Source organism: Gallinula chloropus, assembly GCF_964237585.1.
Source record: "Gallinula chloropus genome assembly, chromosome: 4".
Classification (NCBI taxonomy): Eukaryota; Metazoa; Chordata; class Aves; order Gruiformes; family Rallidae; genus Gallinula; species Gallinula chloropus.
In genome coordinates, this window is record NC_140088.1 from 9,250,117 (window position 1) to 9,269,991 (window position 19,875).

Here is a 19,875-nt window from a genome sequence, read left to right on the forward strand (position 1 = left end):
GCTGCTAGAAGCTTCCTCTATATCTGTACCAGCTGGTTCCAGGATGGACCCACTGCTGGCCATGGCTAAGCCCACCAGCAACAAAGACCTGCAACCCGTGGGAAGAAATCACATTGAAGAAGTTTGTGAAGGACTATCTCCTGTGAGAGGGACCCTACACTAGAGCAGAGGATGAGTGTGAGGAGTCCTCCCCCTGAGGAGGAAGAAGCAGCTGAGACAACCTGTGATAAACTGATCACAAATCCCATTGTTTTAAGATTTGGTTTCATTTCATTTGGTTTCATCCTACTCTGCTTTGATTGGGTAATCAATAAGATTTTTTTTTTTTTTTAAATTGGGTCTGAGTTGCCCATGACAGTAATTGGTGAGTGATCTCTCCCTGTCCTTGTCTCGACCCATGAGTCTTTTCCTCCATTTCTCTCCCCTGGCCAGATGAGGAGGGGAGTGACAGAGCAGCTTTGGTCTGGCCTCCAGTCAGGGTCAACCCATCACACACACTCACAAGACTGAGCTCAGCAACCTATAGACACTCTGCTTCTTTGAAAAGTAGACTCTTTGCAAGTGCTTTTTGTAAAGATTAAAGATTGTAAAAATTATATTTTGAAAGATCTGCCAATTATACAAGCAGGACTCGTAATTGCAACAAAGTCCCACAGATCCCACCTCTTTGATGTAAACCCCAGGTTTGAAGTTGTCCATCAAAAATCACATCACTAGCTTTTCTTCAGATCCTCAGATTTAGTTGGCACTTAGAAATATAATACATGGGCAGGTAATTTCTCATTTAACCAAAAGGGAAATTCAGCAAAGTACTATCTTGAAAATAATATTTTTGCTTAATTCTAGCAAACCCAAATATAAAATCAAATCAAGACATTCCAAAACTTACTCTTCTCTTACATCTATTTGGGTTTCTAGTAGCAAATGATAAACGCTGCTACTTTTATTTAGGTGCAAATATGCTTACAGAATAGCTAACAGTAAGGAACTTATCAATGTATTTCATTTGTTAACCTACTCTGTAAATTAAAACAAAAAGGGAAAGCAGTCACTTCAAGGTTCCTGTTGCAGTTTTTAAATTAACAAAGCTCTAGCTACGAAAGAAATATCCTTTCTTAATAAAGAGTAGAAGTGATCTTCACATAGGTAAGCATGAAAACATCTTTTTTGAAGTACTGTAAATGGCTTTTTTCTTTACTGTTTAAGATGAAGAAGTATTTCAGTTTATATTTTCTCATCAACTGCACATTTCAAATGAAAAATGAATCTCTTCATGAACATACTCTAGAGTATAACATTCAGTTACTTAGCAACTTGTAGCACACAGAAAATACTGAGTCAAAGATGTCACCCTGTTTAATATTTTCTCCCAATCCATATGAGTATTGTGGATATTTTTAAATTTTGCATTTCTCAAACAAGCACACTATCATGTAAACTATAAACCTCATGAGAAACAAGTGAAATAGACAGCCTTCTACTTGGCATAATAGTCATGGAGCCCTGCAAATGGCAAAGTGACAATTAGGTACATGTATATCTTCCCCCAAAACTTTAATTTCCTTCCTAAAATGTACATATATATGATTTTACCACATTTCAAGAAGTTTTAGATTTTAAGCACCAATACAGACAGTGCTGAAAAGGAGGTACATAATAAGAATGCAATTGAAAAGCACACATTAAGACACTGTTTAACACTCTGATCTATTCCAGATGACTAAACAAACGGATTTAAAATAAATCAAGTAATATAATGACCTCAGCCTGAGAAAATTCTTTCCTTTCTTTTAAAGCAAGCCTCTGATACAGATATAAGATGAATTCCAATCCAGTTTTGTTTTTCTTAAAACCAAGAATTTGTGAAATTACTAAATGGTTTGTTCACCTATTTCAGGTTGGGTTGGGTTTTTTTGAGGGCATGGAGGAGAGGTGTTTGGATTTGGGTTTTTTTTACATTATGGAAAACAGTCTACTGGTATTTTTAATGTAGGGGCTTACAGGTACATGGACTTTTCTAAACATTTCAGCTCCTTTGCGTGCATCCAGTAAAGCCACATCTTGTGGAGTAGAGATGATCACAGCTCCTGGAAAAAGAAAATACGAAATACCAATAAAATGTGTGTTATTAATAATATTGTTAAAATATTTTGACTATTTAGCATATGCTAGTAAATTCAAAGTAGTCTCTTATTTATAGGTTTGTTTTGTGTAGGGTTTCTTTTAATTTGAAGAAGAAAATGATGCTAGCATTTTATTGTGCAATGAACCACAATCACTGAGGTATGATATGGAGTGACAGAAATAATTTAGGTTTTTTCATCATAAGATTTTTCTATGTAGAAACCATTTTTATTTTCTAAATGAGAAAACTGATCTAGTTGCCACATGGCCATGGACAGAAGAAAACACTGTCCACATGCTGACACGTTGCAAAGGCAGTATTCTGGGAATATCTCCACAGTAACTGTTCCATGCCATAATTACATTTGAAGGCTTTTGATTTAACAATGAGCCTAGCCCTAAAGTGAAGAGGCAGCTGCCTGTACATAATCAGACCATTGCTTTCTGAGCCTCCTACATTTTGATACAACCATTGACAGGCAGAATCTTCAAACATGTTACACTAGACAGAACATCAGTGTGTTTGTATGAATGATACCAAAAATAAGAGGTCAACTCATTCACACTTGCACTAGGTTTAGAAAGAAGTACTCCCAAGACTTATTAAACATATGAAACAGCTAGATCTCTGACAAAGACTGGATTCTAAAGTAAGACTACAGGTTACTGTCCTATACTACCTTATATTACTTCTTGATTAATACAGCCTGCAAAATCAATATAGACATTATAATATTCCACATCACTCCACAAAGAACACCTCTCTGCATATGCTGAGGGGTTTCAAGTATTATTTCTTTGAAGTTTGCACCAACACTGCTGATGCTCACCCCTATTTTCAAAAAATGCAATGTAAAAAGAGGACATTACTGGTCAATTGCTTAGCTCTGATTTTACAGGGACCATCCAGTTCTCAAAAGCATCTTTTATAAAAACATCTCTGCAGAGTCATGGTAAGACAATCTCAGACAAGAAATCAATGTCAAACTTCATACTAATAGCAATCACAACAGACTAGTTTAGATGTATGGGACAGTTTCCTTCTGGGCCTGCAGTTCAACCCTCAGCAAAGGAATTGCTGGGGAGGTTTCCAGGGCCGTACAACACTGGCATCGTCAGCACAGGCCGGAGCACCCGGAGCCTTGGTGTCCCAAAGCACTGCCAGCTCTGGCACTGCTGGGAGCAGGGAGCCCTGTCCCTCACAGCTGCCCCACACCGTCCGCCGGCGGCCGGGTGGCAACGTGCCTGCCTGAGAGCCAGCCGTTTCCAAACACTGTCTGACAGCATGTTTGAATGTTTTCAACCAGCGTTCTTAACCTCTAATTTGCGAAAGAAAAATACAATCTGGTACCTCGCTCCTGAAAAGCTGCCAATCTCTGCCTTACATAATATTAGACACAAGTCCAAAAACCGAACGGCGTATGTAATGTACTAAGCAAATGTGACTTCCCTATTGTTCACTAAAACTCTGGCATCCAAATGATTTGCTATTTTCCCCTATGGCACTGCAAAGTATAAGGTGGAAGCCTCTCAGTTATATCCAAGTCACCTTAGCTCCTTGTTTCACTCAAGCTGACATTGACGTGGAGGGCTAATTCCCCAAAATGAATGCACCCTTCCTTTAAAAGCACAAATGAATCATTTAGACTCAATGCCCTCACGTTTTTTCCATGTTTGTAAAATAAAGGTATTTCCATACTTGGACAAAACGCTTAACAACTGCTTTGTTTTCAAAGTTGGAAGTTTGTGTCTTATATGTATACACTCAGGTTAGTTGCTTCACATTTTTGTTCGCACTTTGAAGATGCTGGCAGAGCATTCCCTGGATCTTCAAGTAGAAGCTACTGTGCAGTCAACAAAACTGATGTCTACATTTTCTGGGCCATTATTAAATTTTTTAAGAGTCAAATAATTAGCATGGCCTAAAGGGCAGAGGCTGTACACCCACTAGGACTACAAGCAGCTTATTCAAGAGATACCTTTGACTAACAAATTATGCTGCTAGAGAACCTCACCCAAAGGGAAAAAACTAAAACACCACAAAGGTCCAATGGCACATTTCAGAGTTTAGGCTGCTGCAGACACCAACTCCCTGTATGAATAACTCCAACTTCTGAAAAAACACAAGTTAAAATTATGCTCATGGACAACTTGCATGGCTTCTTCCACAGAATGAAAGCCAACATGCTCAAGACACTGCTGCTGAGGGTGTGAGAGATGTGTCTCTCCTATCTTCCTTTTCACTCTGAGCTGGATTACAGAAAAAATTTATTCATAGACAGCTTGTTCTGAACTATACCAACACCCTTTAAAATAAGTATCTTTTTCTTTGGTGTATCTGCTAGTCCAGCAAACCCAACCTGAAGTTCAAGAATTCAAATTATTAGCAGCATTATTTCCTTTACTGGCAACCAAATACGGCAAATGAGAGTTTTCACAGTGCTCCCCTCCCTGTATAAATTTGCATATGTTTAGTTCAGAAAGTGATTCAAATGATGAGCAAGAAAGAACACAGCCCACACTTTCTTGGCTATCTTGGCTCTACATGGTTAACAGGAATATGAAGCAGTAAAGAGTTATTTTGATCAATAAAGTAATGAAATATGACTGAATTCATGCACACAACACGTCTTGAAGCAAGATGTGCAATGTTTACACAAGCCTCTGTCTGAATGAGGCAAACTAAGGCTGACAAATTGAACAGAGAAGTTGCAGAAACTATAATGTATCACAGCGCACGTTAAAATACACTACAAATTCTGTGTTTGCAGTCGTGTGCAGAAGAATAATTTCTGTGCCTTAAGCATACTAAGGATATCTAAATTGGGCACATTTAGGTTTAACTGACATATCTACTTATTCATGCATTCCGTTTATTTTTGTGACTTCACCATATTTCAGTTGACAAAAAGCTGATGCATGTTGCATTAGTAAAAATTATGCTAACGATATTTTTAATCCTCAGCATGCATAATACATAAAGCCAGAAGTAACAGTAGCCTGTAACCCTCAAGTCTGCCTTTCTTTTTTAACCCCAAGTACTTAATCCTCAGTGAGAGAAAGGTATGCCTACAACAGCACATTAGTACTCACTCTTCTGGTGGACTGGTGTTCAGGAAATTACAAGCAGTGAAACAGCCTGTAATTTCTGTGTATAGAAAATATCACCTCCACTCACTGCATCATTAAGGTCTACATTAGGTGCTCTGTGTTGCAAGGTATAAGGTGGAATCTCTCTAAGTCTTAGCTATAGTCAATTTGTACCCAAGTGAAAAACAGGCAGGTCTAAAAAGCATCTGATAAGCCATCACTTTAGAAGGTCTACCTTAGGATGAGAAGGATCTCTTTTTTTTTCCCTGCAGTGACTTCAAAGGCAGTCTTCAGAGCCTGGCTATGTGCATCTCATCCAGACAGATGACTAAGGGCCTTTCCATACACAAGTATTAGACTGTGGCTTCTATCTCCCTGATTCTTATTAACCTAGCAAACGATGCCACCCCAAAACCTGTGAAGTGTAACTGATGAGAAAGACTGACAAATACAATTCTGCATTTTTCTAATAATTGCATCTGCTGATTGCCAGGCACTGAATGCTCTTGCAAGGAACCACACTGAGCCCTCAGTGCAGTGGTGGATGGTCTGGTCTGATCTGACCATGCCACTCATGCACTTTTTGCTACATTTTCCACTACACCAATTTCAAACTTCTAGGTGCAACTTCCATGTTATAAATAGCCTGGTGAATCTGAGCCTCCTCTATTGTGGATCTCTTCAGATTCCTCACCTTCTGATAAAATTCTTGTTACTTCACAGGTAAAAGGTGCCTGTAATTACAGATACAGTTTGCACTTGAAGATGCAAGAACAAAGACTTCTGTCACCTGCTAGAATTTCAGCTGGTGGCGATTACAGATACATTAACATTAACAAATGTCCACCTCCTTGGATAAACCTTGTAAAGAAGTTCCTTCAGCTTTTGTGCGTGACATCTCATTAGAACTAGCAACTTAAAAGAATCACTATTGTGATTTTCCCTTAAAGGATCCTTACTTGAGATTTGGAATATAGCTCAGACCTGTTCCAAAGGCTGGATTCTGACTGTGTCACACCTCCAGCCTGCTCGCTATCATCTTCTTAGAGGAATCTTTCAACAGTCACTCAAGCAGTGTATGTTTCCAACAGCAATACATCCTCTTCTGCCCATGATCTGGTGTGTAATTAGACTGGGGCCCTACTGACTTGCGCACATGAAAAGGGAATGTAAATCTTAGAGCAAGGTTCTTCCTCCTGGCAAGAGGAACTTGTCAGTGAAACTACTGAGTAGAGCAGTATCACAAGCTAGATAAAGCTGTCACCCTGAAGTTGCCCCCATCGAACTGAACAGTAAGTATTATAATATCCATTTCACATGGAGAAAGATTGGGGGAAAGACAACTCTCACTGTGTTAAAATGTTTGGGTCTGGTCATGGCAAGCTGAATGCCCATGTCACACCAATGCAATTTATGATGCAATACTTGTTTAGCAAAGTGAAAACACTGAAGACATTTGTAGTAACATCTGGGAACAAACATTATTTATAAAGTATAGACATAAAATAAAAAGCTGGTCTCTCACAGACACTGCCACTTTCCACTGTTCCGTAGCTATCTGAATTAGCATTTTTCTGCTCTACTCTGTTCCACCTCCTGCTTTCAAGGGCATTTGCCAATCATGTTCAGATTATAATGAGCATTGTACTAGGCAAGAGCAAAGTCCAAATACTCTCTTTTGACAAATGTATATGATTTTTCTTTTCTTTTTTTTCTTTTTTATTTTTTTTAAAGTAAGAGGTCCTAATCTAAAGAGAACTGGGTAAAAGAGTGATTCTACTACACAAAAAAGACAACACAGACTACTTCAATCACCTCCAAAAACCATTCTGGTTAGGTTTTTTAAAAAAATTTTTTCCCCAGAGGTGGGGTGGTAAGGGGCAGATTTAAACCTTTATTTTTTTCATAAGAAGTAGCTAGAGAAGAGAATGCAGTAACATTATTCATATGGATTTCTCTCATCTTTTGCAATTGTCAGTTGAAGATTATGCTCGTTTATTCTTCCTATTCAGAATAGCTGCTCAAAAAAAATAGAGGCAATTGCAGCTAATCTAGTACTTAACATAGACTTAGCCACTGTTGCCAGACCTCAGAGAACCTCAGTTTTCAAAGCCTTTATACTTCATGGCATTTTCCCCAGTACTGGGAAACTGTTTTTCAGGAATGATAAAATTTAAAGAATTTGCACTGAATACACTATCACTTCAGCTGGGACAGGCAATCTGTGTTAAATCAATCTCCATGAGCCAAGAGTTAAATTTAAATTTATATTGAAACAGTGTGCAGCATTAATGTGTAAACTCATATTGTATTTTGTCTCTAAATTAAGTTTACGGAGTCTACTGAGTCTGACACATCATAATGAAGTACCAGGAGTGTCCAAAGCTAAAATAATCCTGGTGATAATGTGCATTTGTCAACTATGTTTTTTCTGACATCAGAAGCAAACTATTTCAGCAAACAAATTATATTTGGATGAATACAAATAACTATTTAAAAATCCCCATTGGCATGACTTTTTTGTTGCTCAATCTATCCTAAACCTATGCCCCTTGCCTTTCCTGCAGTTATTTAGAATATCAAAATACAGCAAGAAAGAGTAAATCTACATAGAAGTCTGATATTAAAAATATTTGCTGTTCTGAAATAGATCAAGTAAATCTTACTATTATCCACATGACTTCCATAAAATGTCTTCAAAAATTTACTGCAGAAACTAATAATATACCTCCCCCAAGAAGAAAGCGAGCTCAGAAAAGGAGAAAAAGATTGTATATTATTGTTAAACTACAAGGAAAGAAGATCAGACGCCTCAACAACTGTGATTTGCATCAAAGTAAGAGTTATTCAACAAGGGGCAAACACACACTTACACAAAGAGCAATCACAGAATACAGATACACCTCTAATCTTAAACTGCATGCTACACACAACTTGTATAACAGCACTGGGAGTTTTTTTGATCATTTATCTTCAGAAAAGACAAGAGAACACCACCATACCTACTCAGCTTGCAATTTTGGTTTATTTAAAAATACACCTTTATCTCACAAATCACAATTCTTTTTCACAGTAATTCATGCATAGTTTTATAAAACATCAACTGAATTTTCTTTTTAAAAAACTGGTTTGAAATTCTCTTTTTTCTGTTTTTAATGCTCATCTCTGAGCAGACAGCGTACTCACCGCCTGGAACTTCCTGTTCTTGGGCATTATTATACATGGAGGGAGGATCTGGTTCTCCCAAGTCCCACACACTGCTATAAAACAGTTGTGTACAAGGCTGCACACTGGTCTGTGTGGTACTAACATAAATATGAAAAAAGAGTTTGGTTCACCAGTTTGGTATGTTGTGTTTCATTCATAATTGTAAAATGCCAAGTGTCTTCAAATTGGTGGCATCCCTCTATTCTTTCTTCTTCAGTGAAGAATAAAGTCAGTACAGAAAGAAATATACTTTTTGTTTTTTATTTAAACCTAGCTATCAAAACACTGCCTTCAAAAGAAACCCTATCAATTACAACTCTCTGAAAATTTGTATTTGAAGTAACAAAACCCCCTTTGGTAAATATTTCAGGAAACATTTGGTAATGCCTTTGGTAAAGGCATTCAGGAAATAATTAACATCTACATATTACTGACATGCAATTGCTGGGAAAAAGTACACCACATATAGGATAAGGCAATAAAAAGATGGTTGGAACTCTCTACTATATTGATTTTAAATCGAAAAGGTGATGACAGTCATTCCCTTTATGACTAGCAATGGTGGTACTTCTGTTTTTTATAGAACTTAAGAAAATCATAAAAATAGCATCCATATTCCTTTCACTTCACTTATATTGACTAATTGCCCTTTCTGGTTCTCATTATCAGCCTTTTTAGAGCTTACAATAATAAGATGATAATAATAATGATAATACATGCTTTGTGTGAAAGAAAACAAAAATGTTCCTTCCAAAAGGTGTGAAAATTAAGAGCACTGAGACAAAACATAAAGTCTTATAGGTCTCCTGTATAAGCACAGCTTAGTCCAATGTACGCTTCTGTAATTATTAGAAGATTGTTCAGTAGGACGTGAAATTATTTGGTTGTCTCAGTCCACTTCCCACTGGGCAGGTGTGTATTTCTAATGGTTTTCAACGCCGTGGCATCTCGATATCCAAATTAAAGAGCAATATGACAAAGTGTAACAAATTCCAGTATTAACCTGGAGTCAGTTCTGTCAATTGAGACAGAGTGTCAGTCTCTACAGCTGTCAAGCTGTCACACTTCACTAACATGGACTTCAGTCTAACAGAGAAAGGGCAGTAGACAGCCTAATTTATTTAATGGTCAGCCCCCACAATGCAGCTTCTCCATGAGGAAGAAACTTGTGCAGAGCTCTGGAACTGCTTCTCCAACACAGACACCCTTGCTGCTGCCCACACAATTTACGGTTGCTTTATCCAAATAATTGAACAAATAGACACACTTAGATTTCTAAATTTAGCAAGTGGACAATTCAAAAGAACCCCAATCCTTATTCTTCATACAAGCATTTTTTTTTACTATATCTTTATAGTTGGAGAACGTGTAAGGATGCTTCAAACTTTCCCAAGCCTGTACATTCAATACGCAATAAAGAATAGACCCATTTGTGGACACCTAATGCAAAGATGAAACAGAAGAACAAAACAGGAGTAAAGAAGTAGAACTATGTACAAACTAGGGAACAACAGATCATAAACAAGGTTTTCTCCTCCAGACTGACCCTAGGTTTCTATTTGCAAAGACAACTTAAAACTGAAGAGACAGATGGCAGTTGAACAAAATATATATCACGTTTTCAAGCTACGGTATCATTTCTCGTCTACTGGTTTGTTGAAGAACAACTGCAACATGAGAAAAGCTATGGATGATTAAAGAGTAATATGCTAAATAATAGGCATCTCAGTCTAAAAGGACTAAGGATAATAGAAGAAAAAATTAAAATCACAGTAGTTTCCTTTTTCGTCTTCTTTTAAAGAAGAAAAAGTACCCACACAAAACTGTCACTCCAGCTGAAGTTCTTTGAAGATGATATTCTTTTTAACAGCAACCAGAATTACAATACATGTTTTGTTGTGTTGCTTTTACCCATTAGGTATTGCTCTAATCTCTTCTTGACTCAATAAGATTATGGTATGTGTGTGCAGGATTATAAAAAAAATAAAAAAAGGTTCTAAAATTAAAACCCAACACCATTTTGCACATCTATCAGCCCCTCTCTTATTGTCAGATATTGCAAACCCATCTCAAACAAAAACACCTCTACCAATGCTCTTTCCAACAGTCCCAGAAAAATCTGTGAGCAGCCGGTAAGAATGTGTGTGCTGCTTTTGTAAATTTAGAGACATAATAAAAATTTTCTACACTGCCTATCCCTAAGAAGCCACAGATAAATAAAGAAGAAACCGTAATGCAAATGCTGTATCTCACATATGCATGCATGCAAATCAAAGTACAACTTTAATGCAAACTAGATAATGCACTTCTAAATGTACTTAACTAAGATATATATGCTGTCTCTGAGGAAAAAGGGAGAAATTATGCCAGTGATACCATGACCGTCCATGACATCCTCAAAGGATAATTAAAAAAAAGGAGGAAACTAGAGAGTGAACACAATGGCTTAACACCAAATACTTTCTGTAAAAGACAACACACAGCTTAGAAACATGAATTGCAAATGAAGATGGAGGCCACAAAACCAGCAGAATTCTGTAGACAGCCTCAAAGACATCATCGTTGATATTTGTAACACTATCTTCTCTACCCTTGAACGGAACAAGGTTGAAGAAAATAAAAGCATGCTAAACAGGGCTATGGACTGTCAAAGAGACAGAAACCAAGTAGCAAGAGTAAAAGAAGCAAGCAGGGTTCAAGCTGTATTACACAAAAGGAAGCGCTTCCATTGAGAATGAAAAATGCCCACTGTACACGACAGAAAATTATAAAACACTAAAATTCATCGATCCAGTAAGAACACAGGGAATTACAAATCTTATCACCCCTTGTCTGCCATGCTTGTCTTCATCAAAAGCACAATACACTTATCTTTTTACACTGCAAGAGTCAACCTCAACATACTCAATGAAACCAACTAATAAGAGAGACAAATGTAAAGTGATGCTATCTCTCCTAATTTTATGAAGTTAGAATTGACAAAGTAATAAGCTGAACTGAGCAACCGTGGTAACACTGTGAAGCCATTTCAGAATTCAAATCCAAATGCTGTCTTCAGTTAGGAAGCTGTAAGAGTCCATGTTTGTACAAATAATAAAAAAAATAAATAAATGCCAGAAAGTCACGGTGAAGAGTTTACTGAGAAACGTGGGCAAGAACTTATCCCCTTTTATGGCATATTTAGACAATCTGCATTTCCTCTTCTTGTCTCAAACCTGTTTTGTTTTAAAATTAACATCTTGTCTACTTTGACTTGCCTCAAAACCTGATTCAACAGGCATGAGAACCACAGGTTTCTGATAATCATATGAAAAACTGATGAAATTAATGAATAAAAATCTTTTACTTTCAATTCTCTGCTTTGTTACACCTACACAAGGACATTACTGTCCTTATCAAGAAAATCCAGCTTTTGTTTTTTTAACTTGTTTTCCTTTTGTTAAAGTCTATTACTTTTTAAGAACAGGTAACTATTATGAAAAAAAACTCACTGAGGTTTCCATTTGCTGACATAATGTGTCAGTTAAAAAGATCTCATGACCTTCCACAAAGGAACCTCAGTAAAACTAGAAGAAATACAGGATTAAAGTACTTTCTTCCATCACTTCTCTGTCTCAGAGGACCCAGTGCACCAAGAGCACAACCAGTAACACTTCTGAAGCCAGCACTGAATTCTGTGGAAAAAGGGCACAATAATCTGTTGAATATCAAGGGTCTAATGATCTCTTCTATGTTAAACTAGGAAATTTAGATGAATAGCAATTTTCAGACCCCACCAATTCTTTTAAAAAAAATCCATGAAGATAAAGGCAGACCTTTTTAATTTCATAATTTTAATACAAGATTTAATGTGACATTCTACCTTAACAAAAACTTCCATTCCACTGTCATGCTTCACCTCATTGCTTAAAACCCTGGAAGCAAAAGCCCTCTTGCTTTGCTACCTACTAAGAAAATTCAAGAAAATGGTTATGAATCATGGTTTGCTTTTCCTTGTATGCTCCAGGTCACAGATAAGCTAAGGCACTAGAAGCTTGGTTATTAAGCTGGTGGTTATTAACTGTTTTGGGGCAATAGTGTTACGACTGAGTAAGCACATGCCTTAATATTTGAGATTTCTATGTCAAAAGATTTCAATTTTTCTGAACTTGACAGCATGGAAATTCATGAAATACCACCACACAGCTTTAATAGTTATTTTAACTATTTGACAAAATTTTTGCCTTGCATATATAGGAGTAACTGTGGTCATCATGTACAACTAGAACTGAGAGAGGACTGTGTTAAAGAAGAGATACAAGGTACTGTTTGATTGTTAAAAGGCTCCTTTCATTCCTGCAGACTTCACTGTGCTTCAAGAGTGATGACGGTTTTGCTGTGAAACCAAGACATATATCCCAAAATCTGTCAGCTCTATTGCCTTTATATACAGCTACATCTGTAATGCCCACCAGTTTTTTCTACCTAGACCTGTAGCTAACTCTTTCATCCTATGAGCTTTTAGAGAGACACAATTCTTTATTCATTAAACTTATCAGGCAGTCTGGGAAGAGTTCTAAATGCAAGTGAAATAGTTCTACAAATGGACTACTTAGAGGCTTCAGTTCAGTGTGTTACTGCCACCAAAAAGCAGAGAGAAAGGAGAGCTGGAGGGAACCAGGGCCTGCTAGTGCATGAGTCGGTCTGCACTCAGAAAAGAATGAGAGCAGTAAAAGATGCTAGCTTGGGTTTGTTTATCAATGTTTATCTGATATCCCCAAAAAGTGGAGCAAGTAGTCCCACTGATTCCTTAATAATTCAGAATCACAGAATTTTTGTTTGGAAAAATTCTCTAGAGACCATCTACTGACACCACTAGATAGGGCCAGAAGGGACTTTTTCTAGTACAATCTGCACAACTGCCAAGGATGGAGATCCCATGGACTCTGGGCAATGTCTCTCAGTGCTGCACCGCCTGGCTAATGAAGAGCCACAACAATTAATAAATTATTCCTGGAACTGTAAGGATTGCTTTGTCTCTTTAACCACTGAATTCCTAACATAGACCGTGTTTGCTATTGACAACAGCTCTTGTTGAAGTCTGTCAGACAGGTAACGAGCCCTTAACAGGCTAGCAGATCCCATGAGACACTCTGCATTCTTTCAGAAGCAGTATTTCTAACTCCTGCTGAAACCAATGAAATTAGAGGGCAGCCTGCATACATCAAGATTGATCTGTCAAAGTTTAAATCCCCTACAAAAACTCAAATACATAAAATGAGAGGAAAATGAATGCATTAATGTATTGCACTGCTGCAGAGTTTATCTGAATAAATGTTGTGCATTGATGGTATTGTCAGTGTCTAATTCAAAAGCAAGCAGAAAGGCAAACTTTTATTGTATTAGTTTTACTATGCAGTAGGTACAGACAAATAAAATACTTTCTACTACTAACTTGACCAGATTTTGGCATGACTGCCCTTCCTTCAGAAGCACCACTACACTTGAATTCTTGATCTTTTCAAAACTTAGCTTTAAGGAGAGTAACACAATCATAATGCTAATGTTAAAAAAAATCATTGATAGTATTTTTCATCAGCACATGACTGAGAGTTTCTTAGTGTGTTACAAAGACAATAAAAAAGAATTAATGACTGGCATTTTAAAATAAAGATTTTTCTAAAGCTACCAGGCTTAACTAACTACAAATCTCTGAAACAGTCGTGAAACACAGGTACCTGCAATTGGAATGTTCTGAGAGACTGACAGCTGTACATCTCCAGTCCCAGGTGGCATGTCAATCACGAGATAGTCCAGTTTACCCCAGTCAACCTAGAAGATGACAAAATGCATGTTGGAGGTTTTAAGTGTTTTTATTTAGTGCACTTTGTACTTTATTGCAGTCCTTGTTTCCTATAATGTAAAACAAGTGAACCAAGGACCCCTCAAAAGAATGATACTGAGATACACTTTTAGTCACACTTTCTGTACAGGATCAAGACATTATTTTTGCAAGAGATACATTCTTTGCTGATCACTCAAAACTATGAGCACAACTTTATTATTCACTTCATGAGTATAATCCTTATTGAATTCTTTCTGCCCCAAAAAAGCAGCAATAACTTAAGACTTTAACTTTGCAGCTGCTTAATCTCAGCTTAGAAGCAAATGATGGTTAAAATTCAGGCTAAAATTCCAAGTTTTGTTCAACAAATACAGCTTTGGAATTGTTCCCATTAGAAATTTCAAACCAATATTGCTTGCTTCTTACCACTTCCTTGATACCACATATAAACCTTTATTGTTGTTACAAAGTTAGAATTATTTGTACTAAAGTTTTTCTAAGAAAAAGAGCTGTTAGGAAGAAAAACAAAACAAAACAAAACTAATTTGTTAAACCAAAATTACCAGGTCTAATTATACAAACTTACCACGTACAGAAGACATCATACAATAAAAAAGTTTATTGGTTGCTAGGCAGCAAATGAGAGTGAACATTAAAGGTGTTAGGCTCAAATATGAGAATACTGTGATTATTTATGTTCTTTACTAGGACAGATTTCCAGGGAAGACAAATAACTCACACTCTAAAGCACTGTGTACTGCAAGAAATGTTCTCTTCATGAAAACAGAAGTGGTCTTAGGCCTACTCTCTATAATGTTGCTGTTCTAAGCAGAGGTAGCTGCCTTGGTGAAAGTCTCCATGTATGAACTTTAAAGTAAAACAAATTTATAAATAGCTTACTGCTTCAAAAACCTACAAAGCAATTGTTGCTGGAGAAGTTACTTTCAGAATTTACCATGTATAGTAGAACAGCAGAATGGGTACAGAAATCAGAGAGCACCAGAGCTTTCTTCCTCAGTAACTGACCTCATAACAACAGAAAGAACTTCCAGCATGTACTTTCTCAATTGTCCTATGAGTAATGATTTTTATTAAAGTTATAAACCTCAGAAAACAGAAGTTAATAATGGAATCTTAAGCACATGGTGAATCTCTGGGTAAATCTCATTGCTAGGCAACAAGAAAAATACTCTGTTAACACATAGTGCAATTAAATTATAACACTTTACTTAAATTATGGCACTGAAACCATCTTATTTCATGTATTTCCTTCAATTTTTGTGGATTGAAAAAAAAGAAGAGCTGCCTTTACCAAACGAATTGTGCTCCACGATGATACTTACTAATCTGAGCATAGAAAAATGGGAGAAGTTACACCATCCCAGTAGCAATGGACAGGTTGTGCTGCTGCTGTGCAAAGTAGGAGGAATAAAGGCTTTTGTCACACCAGCACAGAGAAAGCAACAGTGAAGGTGTCTCGGTGCACAAACATGCGAGAACTACCCTCCACACAGGCCTCTCTGAGTTATGCCAGTGCTGTGGTGCTGACTAGTAGAAGCCAGATGGCAAACTAGATGAGAAAACTGTTCCTCATTAAAACTAACCTTGGTTTTTGTTTTAGATGTATACTCTGATAATTATCCTCACAATTTTATACTCTTTTATTTATAACTGGGGGTGAGAACAGAGACCCACACCACAATGACATTGCTAAAAGTGCTGAAAAGAACTGAGGTTGTGTTTTTGTCCAGTAGTGAGTGGTGTCCTCAAAACAGATGGATTTGCTCAGACTTAAATTGGGGAACTCTGCACTTCATCCCATTTCTACAGGCAGACTTCCTCATATCCCCTACTATTCCACAAGAAGTAGATTATGAACACTGTGGAGTTCAGTTGCTCCTCCATCACCCTCTCACAGGACTACAGAATCAGAATGACAGTCTTATTAAACAAATTCTTGACTGTAATTTGTGAGGTATAACAAGAAGTGGACACATTGTTTATGGGAGGAGAAATCCCAAGTCTGTTACTAAATTTCAGCAAAGGAGAAAAAAAAATGGGGGGGGAAGACATTTTTAATTAAATTTGGAAGTTGAACATACAATCAGAGGAGTGGCTTTCTGAAATCTGCTATTGCCATTCATTCAACATTATTAAAATTGGAGGTATAATCAGGCTGTGATATAAAACACTAATTTGAATGCAAATCCTGTTTATATACAACAATTTACCAAATCAGGACCACTAGTCCTCATGTTCTCAATCAGTTCTGAGAAGTGTGTCTGTATGCAAATGTAGCTGCATACAAGTAAATGAGCTCAGATTAACAGCACATTAGAGTAAACGAGTTCCCTTTGCAAGCAACAAGCGGACAGCAGTTACAAAAACCTGCTTTGCAGCATCTGAAATCAGTCAGCACCTTTGCTTGCACAGAAGTGTTAATATCTTTGCCCCTCTAATATATATAGTGTGTAAAACATTTCAAACCATAGAAATGTAATTGCACTTTCCTTAAGTATAGCATTCATCTTTTTTAAAAAAGGTTTAACGTGACATTTATTGTTAAGCAATGTAATTAAGTGCCACGTGCTTCTGTGTATCTTCCCTTGCTCAGAAACACCATGAATGCTCTCTATGTAAATTACTTTAATCAATCACACTGTTTATGTGACAATTCATAATCAAAATACCAGATATGCATTTTGAGTAAGGGTTCCAAATCGTAAGTTAAACCCAAGGTAAATCCATAGAGCTATAGATGGCATTTCTGCTGAGGAATTAAGTCTGAGCATCCTCTGTGCATGAGGCAGAAATGAGAGAACACTGCACAAAAGAGGGATAGCTACTTGTGTTTTTGAAGTAATCCTGGTGTTTGGTAAATAACAGAAGATATTATTTCTTTGCTCTTATTAAGAGGAATACACGCAGAGTTTCAATCAAGTGGCACTGCAGGTGCAGTCTTGGCAGTAGCCAGCCAAACTCTGAGCACCAGTATCAGAAAGGTAACAAGAGCTCCAATGCAGGCAGCTTAGGGTCTGTTCCCACCCGATTCCCCTCCTCTTAACTACTGTGGGGTATATACAGGTGATTCAACAGGGGCAAAGTGTATGTATATAACTGTTCACATATATTTACATATGTTAGTGCAAGATAAAACAATTATTTTAAAAGATTCCTTGAAAAATTAGTAAGATTCTTCCTAAACATACGCAGATATTGTGAATAAACAAGTAGCTTCATGAAATAAGAAAACATATAATTTAGGAGTTGTATAATGAAAGATGACATTTCAATATTAATTTTTACCAATACTTGATTAAAAAAAAGGAGACATTCCCCAGACATAAACCAGAAGATTCAGTCCCTATGGAAACTTTCTATCTAGTAGAGATACAGCTACTTGCATCATAGCAGGATATTCCATAGTGCTTAATGTAAAATGACACTCTCTGAACCAAGATGACTACCCCCTTGACTTGTCCTCTGATGCTTAACCAGTATCACAGCCCTGCAATCTAACACCACAAAAAACAGATGCACTGCAACAGTTCAAATTCCCTCTAAGGTATTCCTGAGCAGACTGTTCTGCCAAGTTCGAGAAAAATTGAAGTGAAGCATACGAAGTTTACTCCAAAGATTTCCATAAAGAGAAAGAATTTTTCCTATTCTTTCTCAATATAGACTGAGTAACTTATTTCTAAAAGAGCCTAGGAAGCAAGCCAGAGTCCTGTTCATTTCAACAACCAAAACAGAAACTGGCTGGCTCCCCACTCATGGCTTTTAATAATATTAAGAACTGAAGGCAAATACAGCAGCCTAAAGTGTCTGTCACCTTCATTCATATAACCTGCAAAACTAAACAGCTCCCAGAAGATGACAATGAAGAGGTTATTCTGTACAGGGTGTTACAGGAAACGGAGGGGAGGCACTCAACACCAGGCTCCTACGGACATTTGGAAAGCCCAGTCAGTGTTGTGTTAGCCTGCAGGAAGATGACCACACAGCTACAGTGCAGAGTTTGGGTACAGTCTCTGGGGGTGACTGAAAAGGAATACCTCTGTGCATTCCCAGCACAACTGATGGCGACTGGATCAGCACTACCGCATACAAAAGACTACCACTAGGTTAAGTTGTTACTCCAACGAGCTTTTGTCAGCCAAGATTGCCACTTCTCTGGGATTCAAAGCACTTATTCCCTAAAAGATGGCAGTTTGAGAAGCAAACTTTTATTATACAATCAGTCTTGAGACTGATTGCTTACTGTTGAATCACAGTCTGCACAACATAATTTGCAGAAACTTTTTTCCTTGTTGTATGATATTGAACTCTCTGTATTTCACCTGCTGAATAACCACATCTGGAAAAGAAATAAGGAACAAAAGTTCCTATTCCTTTGTCTTTTAGCAATAAAATTATGCACAAAAGTAAAGTACTTTTTTACAAAAAGATAAACAATTCAGTAGAAAGTGGGCTAGCATCACATCACCTAATTAAACTAATCACCAGGTCAATGCAGTTATACTATGCACACTATAAATTGTCTTTGACCTCTCCCTACTCGTGCACAAATATGTGCATGTATATGCATTGTTCAGCTATCAACCCAAGGCAAGCAGCACATTTTTATGGCAGTATCACCAGGACCCAGTTTAAGTTCATACCATTTATATATGCTATCTGATTCAGATTTTCCCCACAATAACAGAAGGAAATATTACAAGTGTTGGCAACAAATATCAATAGCAAGAAACTTATTAAGCCCACTCCGCATATGTATTTTAGCCTGTATTTCTGTAATGATGTTAAAAGCTGATATATAGTTTAAGATTGAATGCTTAAGCTATGCAACAGAAAGCAGGGCTCCTAATTCTCTTCAGAAGTTACTTCACTTCCTTATGCTTCAGCTCATATTCTGGTACAATAAGAAAATGAATAAAAATTAATAAATTCCTTATTGGGGTACCAACAGGCTAACAGTGGCACCATTTCATGAACATCATCAAGTCACTGATTTTAAATTGGTACTTAACCAAAAAATCATTAGATTAAAAAGCACAGAAAATTCTGTTTAAGTACAATGTATAATGTTTAAGTACAATGTAGAATGCTTTTTGGTACAGGAAAGGGAATTGCTACTGAGGCCTTCAGAAAAAGGATCACATAAGAAAATAACATGATAGATGTTATTCAAGTCACTTAAAATGCTGCTGAAGAAAACCCTCCAATATTACCACAAATTGTACAATATAAAAACTGGAATAGAATCAATTAGATGTAGACTGCTGAACTGAGGCCAAAAGACAGTAAAATCTGAATATAGGACTTGGGTTTTCCCTGGTGAGATGTTAGATCTCAAAGTAGCCTTGAGGTGAAACATGAGGTGAAATGTTCAATAAGAAAATGTAATATTTTTTTTAAAGCTACTGGATTTTCACAAATATTGACAAAAATACATCCTCCAAACTTTCCATAGTTAAAATTCACAAGTATTTCTAACCCAATCACTTAATTCAAAACAGTCTGCCCTTGCTAATGACACCAGCAACAGAGAGTCTGCTTGAATTACCCTTGGAGCAAAAGAATCAATAGTCCCACCAAGAAGTTGCAGCAAGGCTGCACAAAATATAGAA

General features: G+C 37.0%; 1 protein-coding gene across 1 annotated transcript in view; it reads right to left on the minus strand.

Annotated features, from left to right (window-relative positions):
* Positions 1-19,875, minus strand: part of NUBPL (NUBP iron-sulfur cluster assembly factor, mitochondrial) — a gene marked incomplete at its 5' end in the record, with an annotated part of 83,705 nt that overhangs the window by 17,112 nt on the left and 46,718 nt on the right. Inside the window, 2 exons of the mRNA XM_084263087.1 lie at positions 2,002-2,087; positions 14,139-14,232. Coding sequence (XP_084119213.1) covers positions 2,002-2,087; positions 14,139-14,232 — 180 coding nt within the window. The remainder of the gene's footprint in view (positions 1-2,001; positions 2,088-14,138; positions 14,233-19,875) is intronic.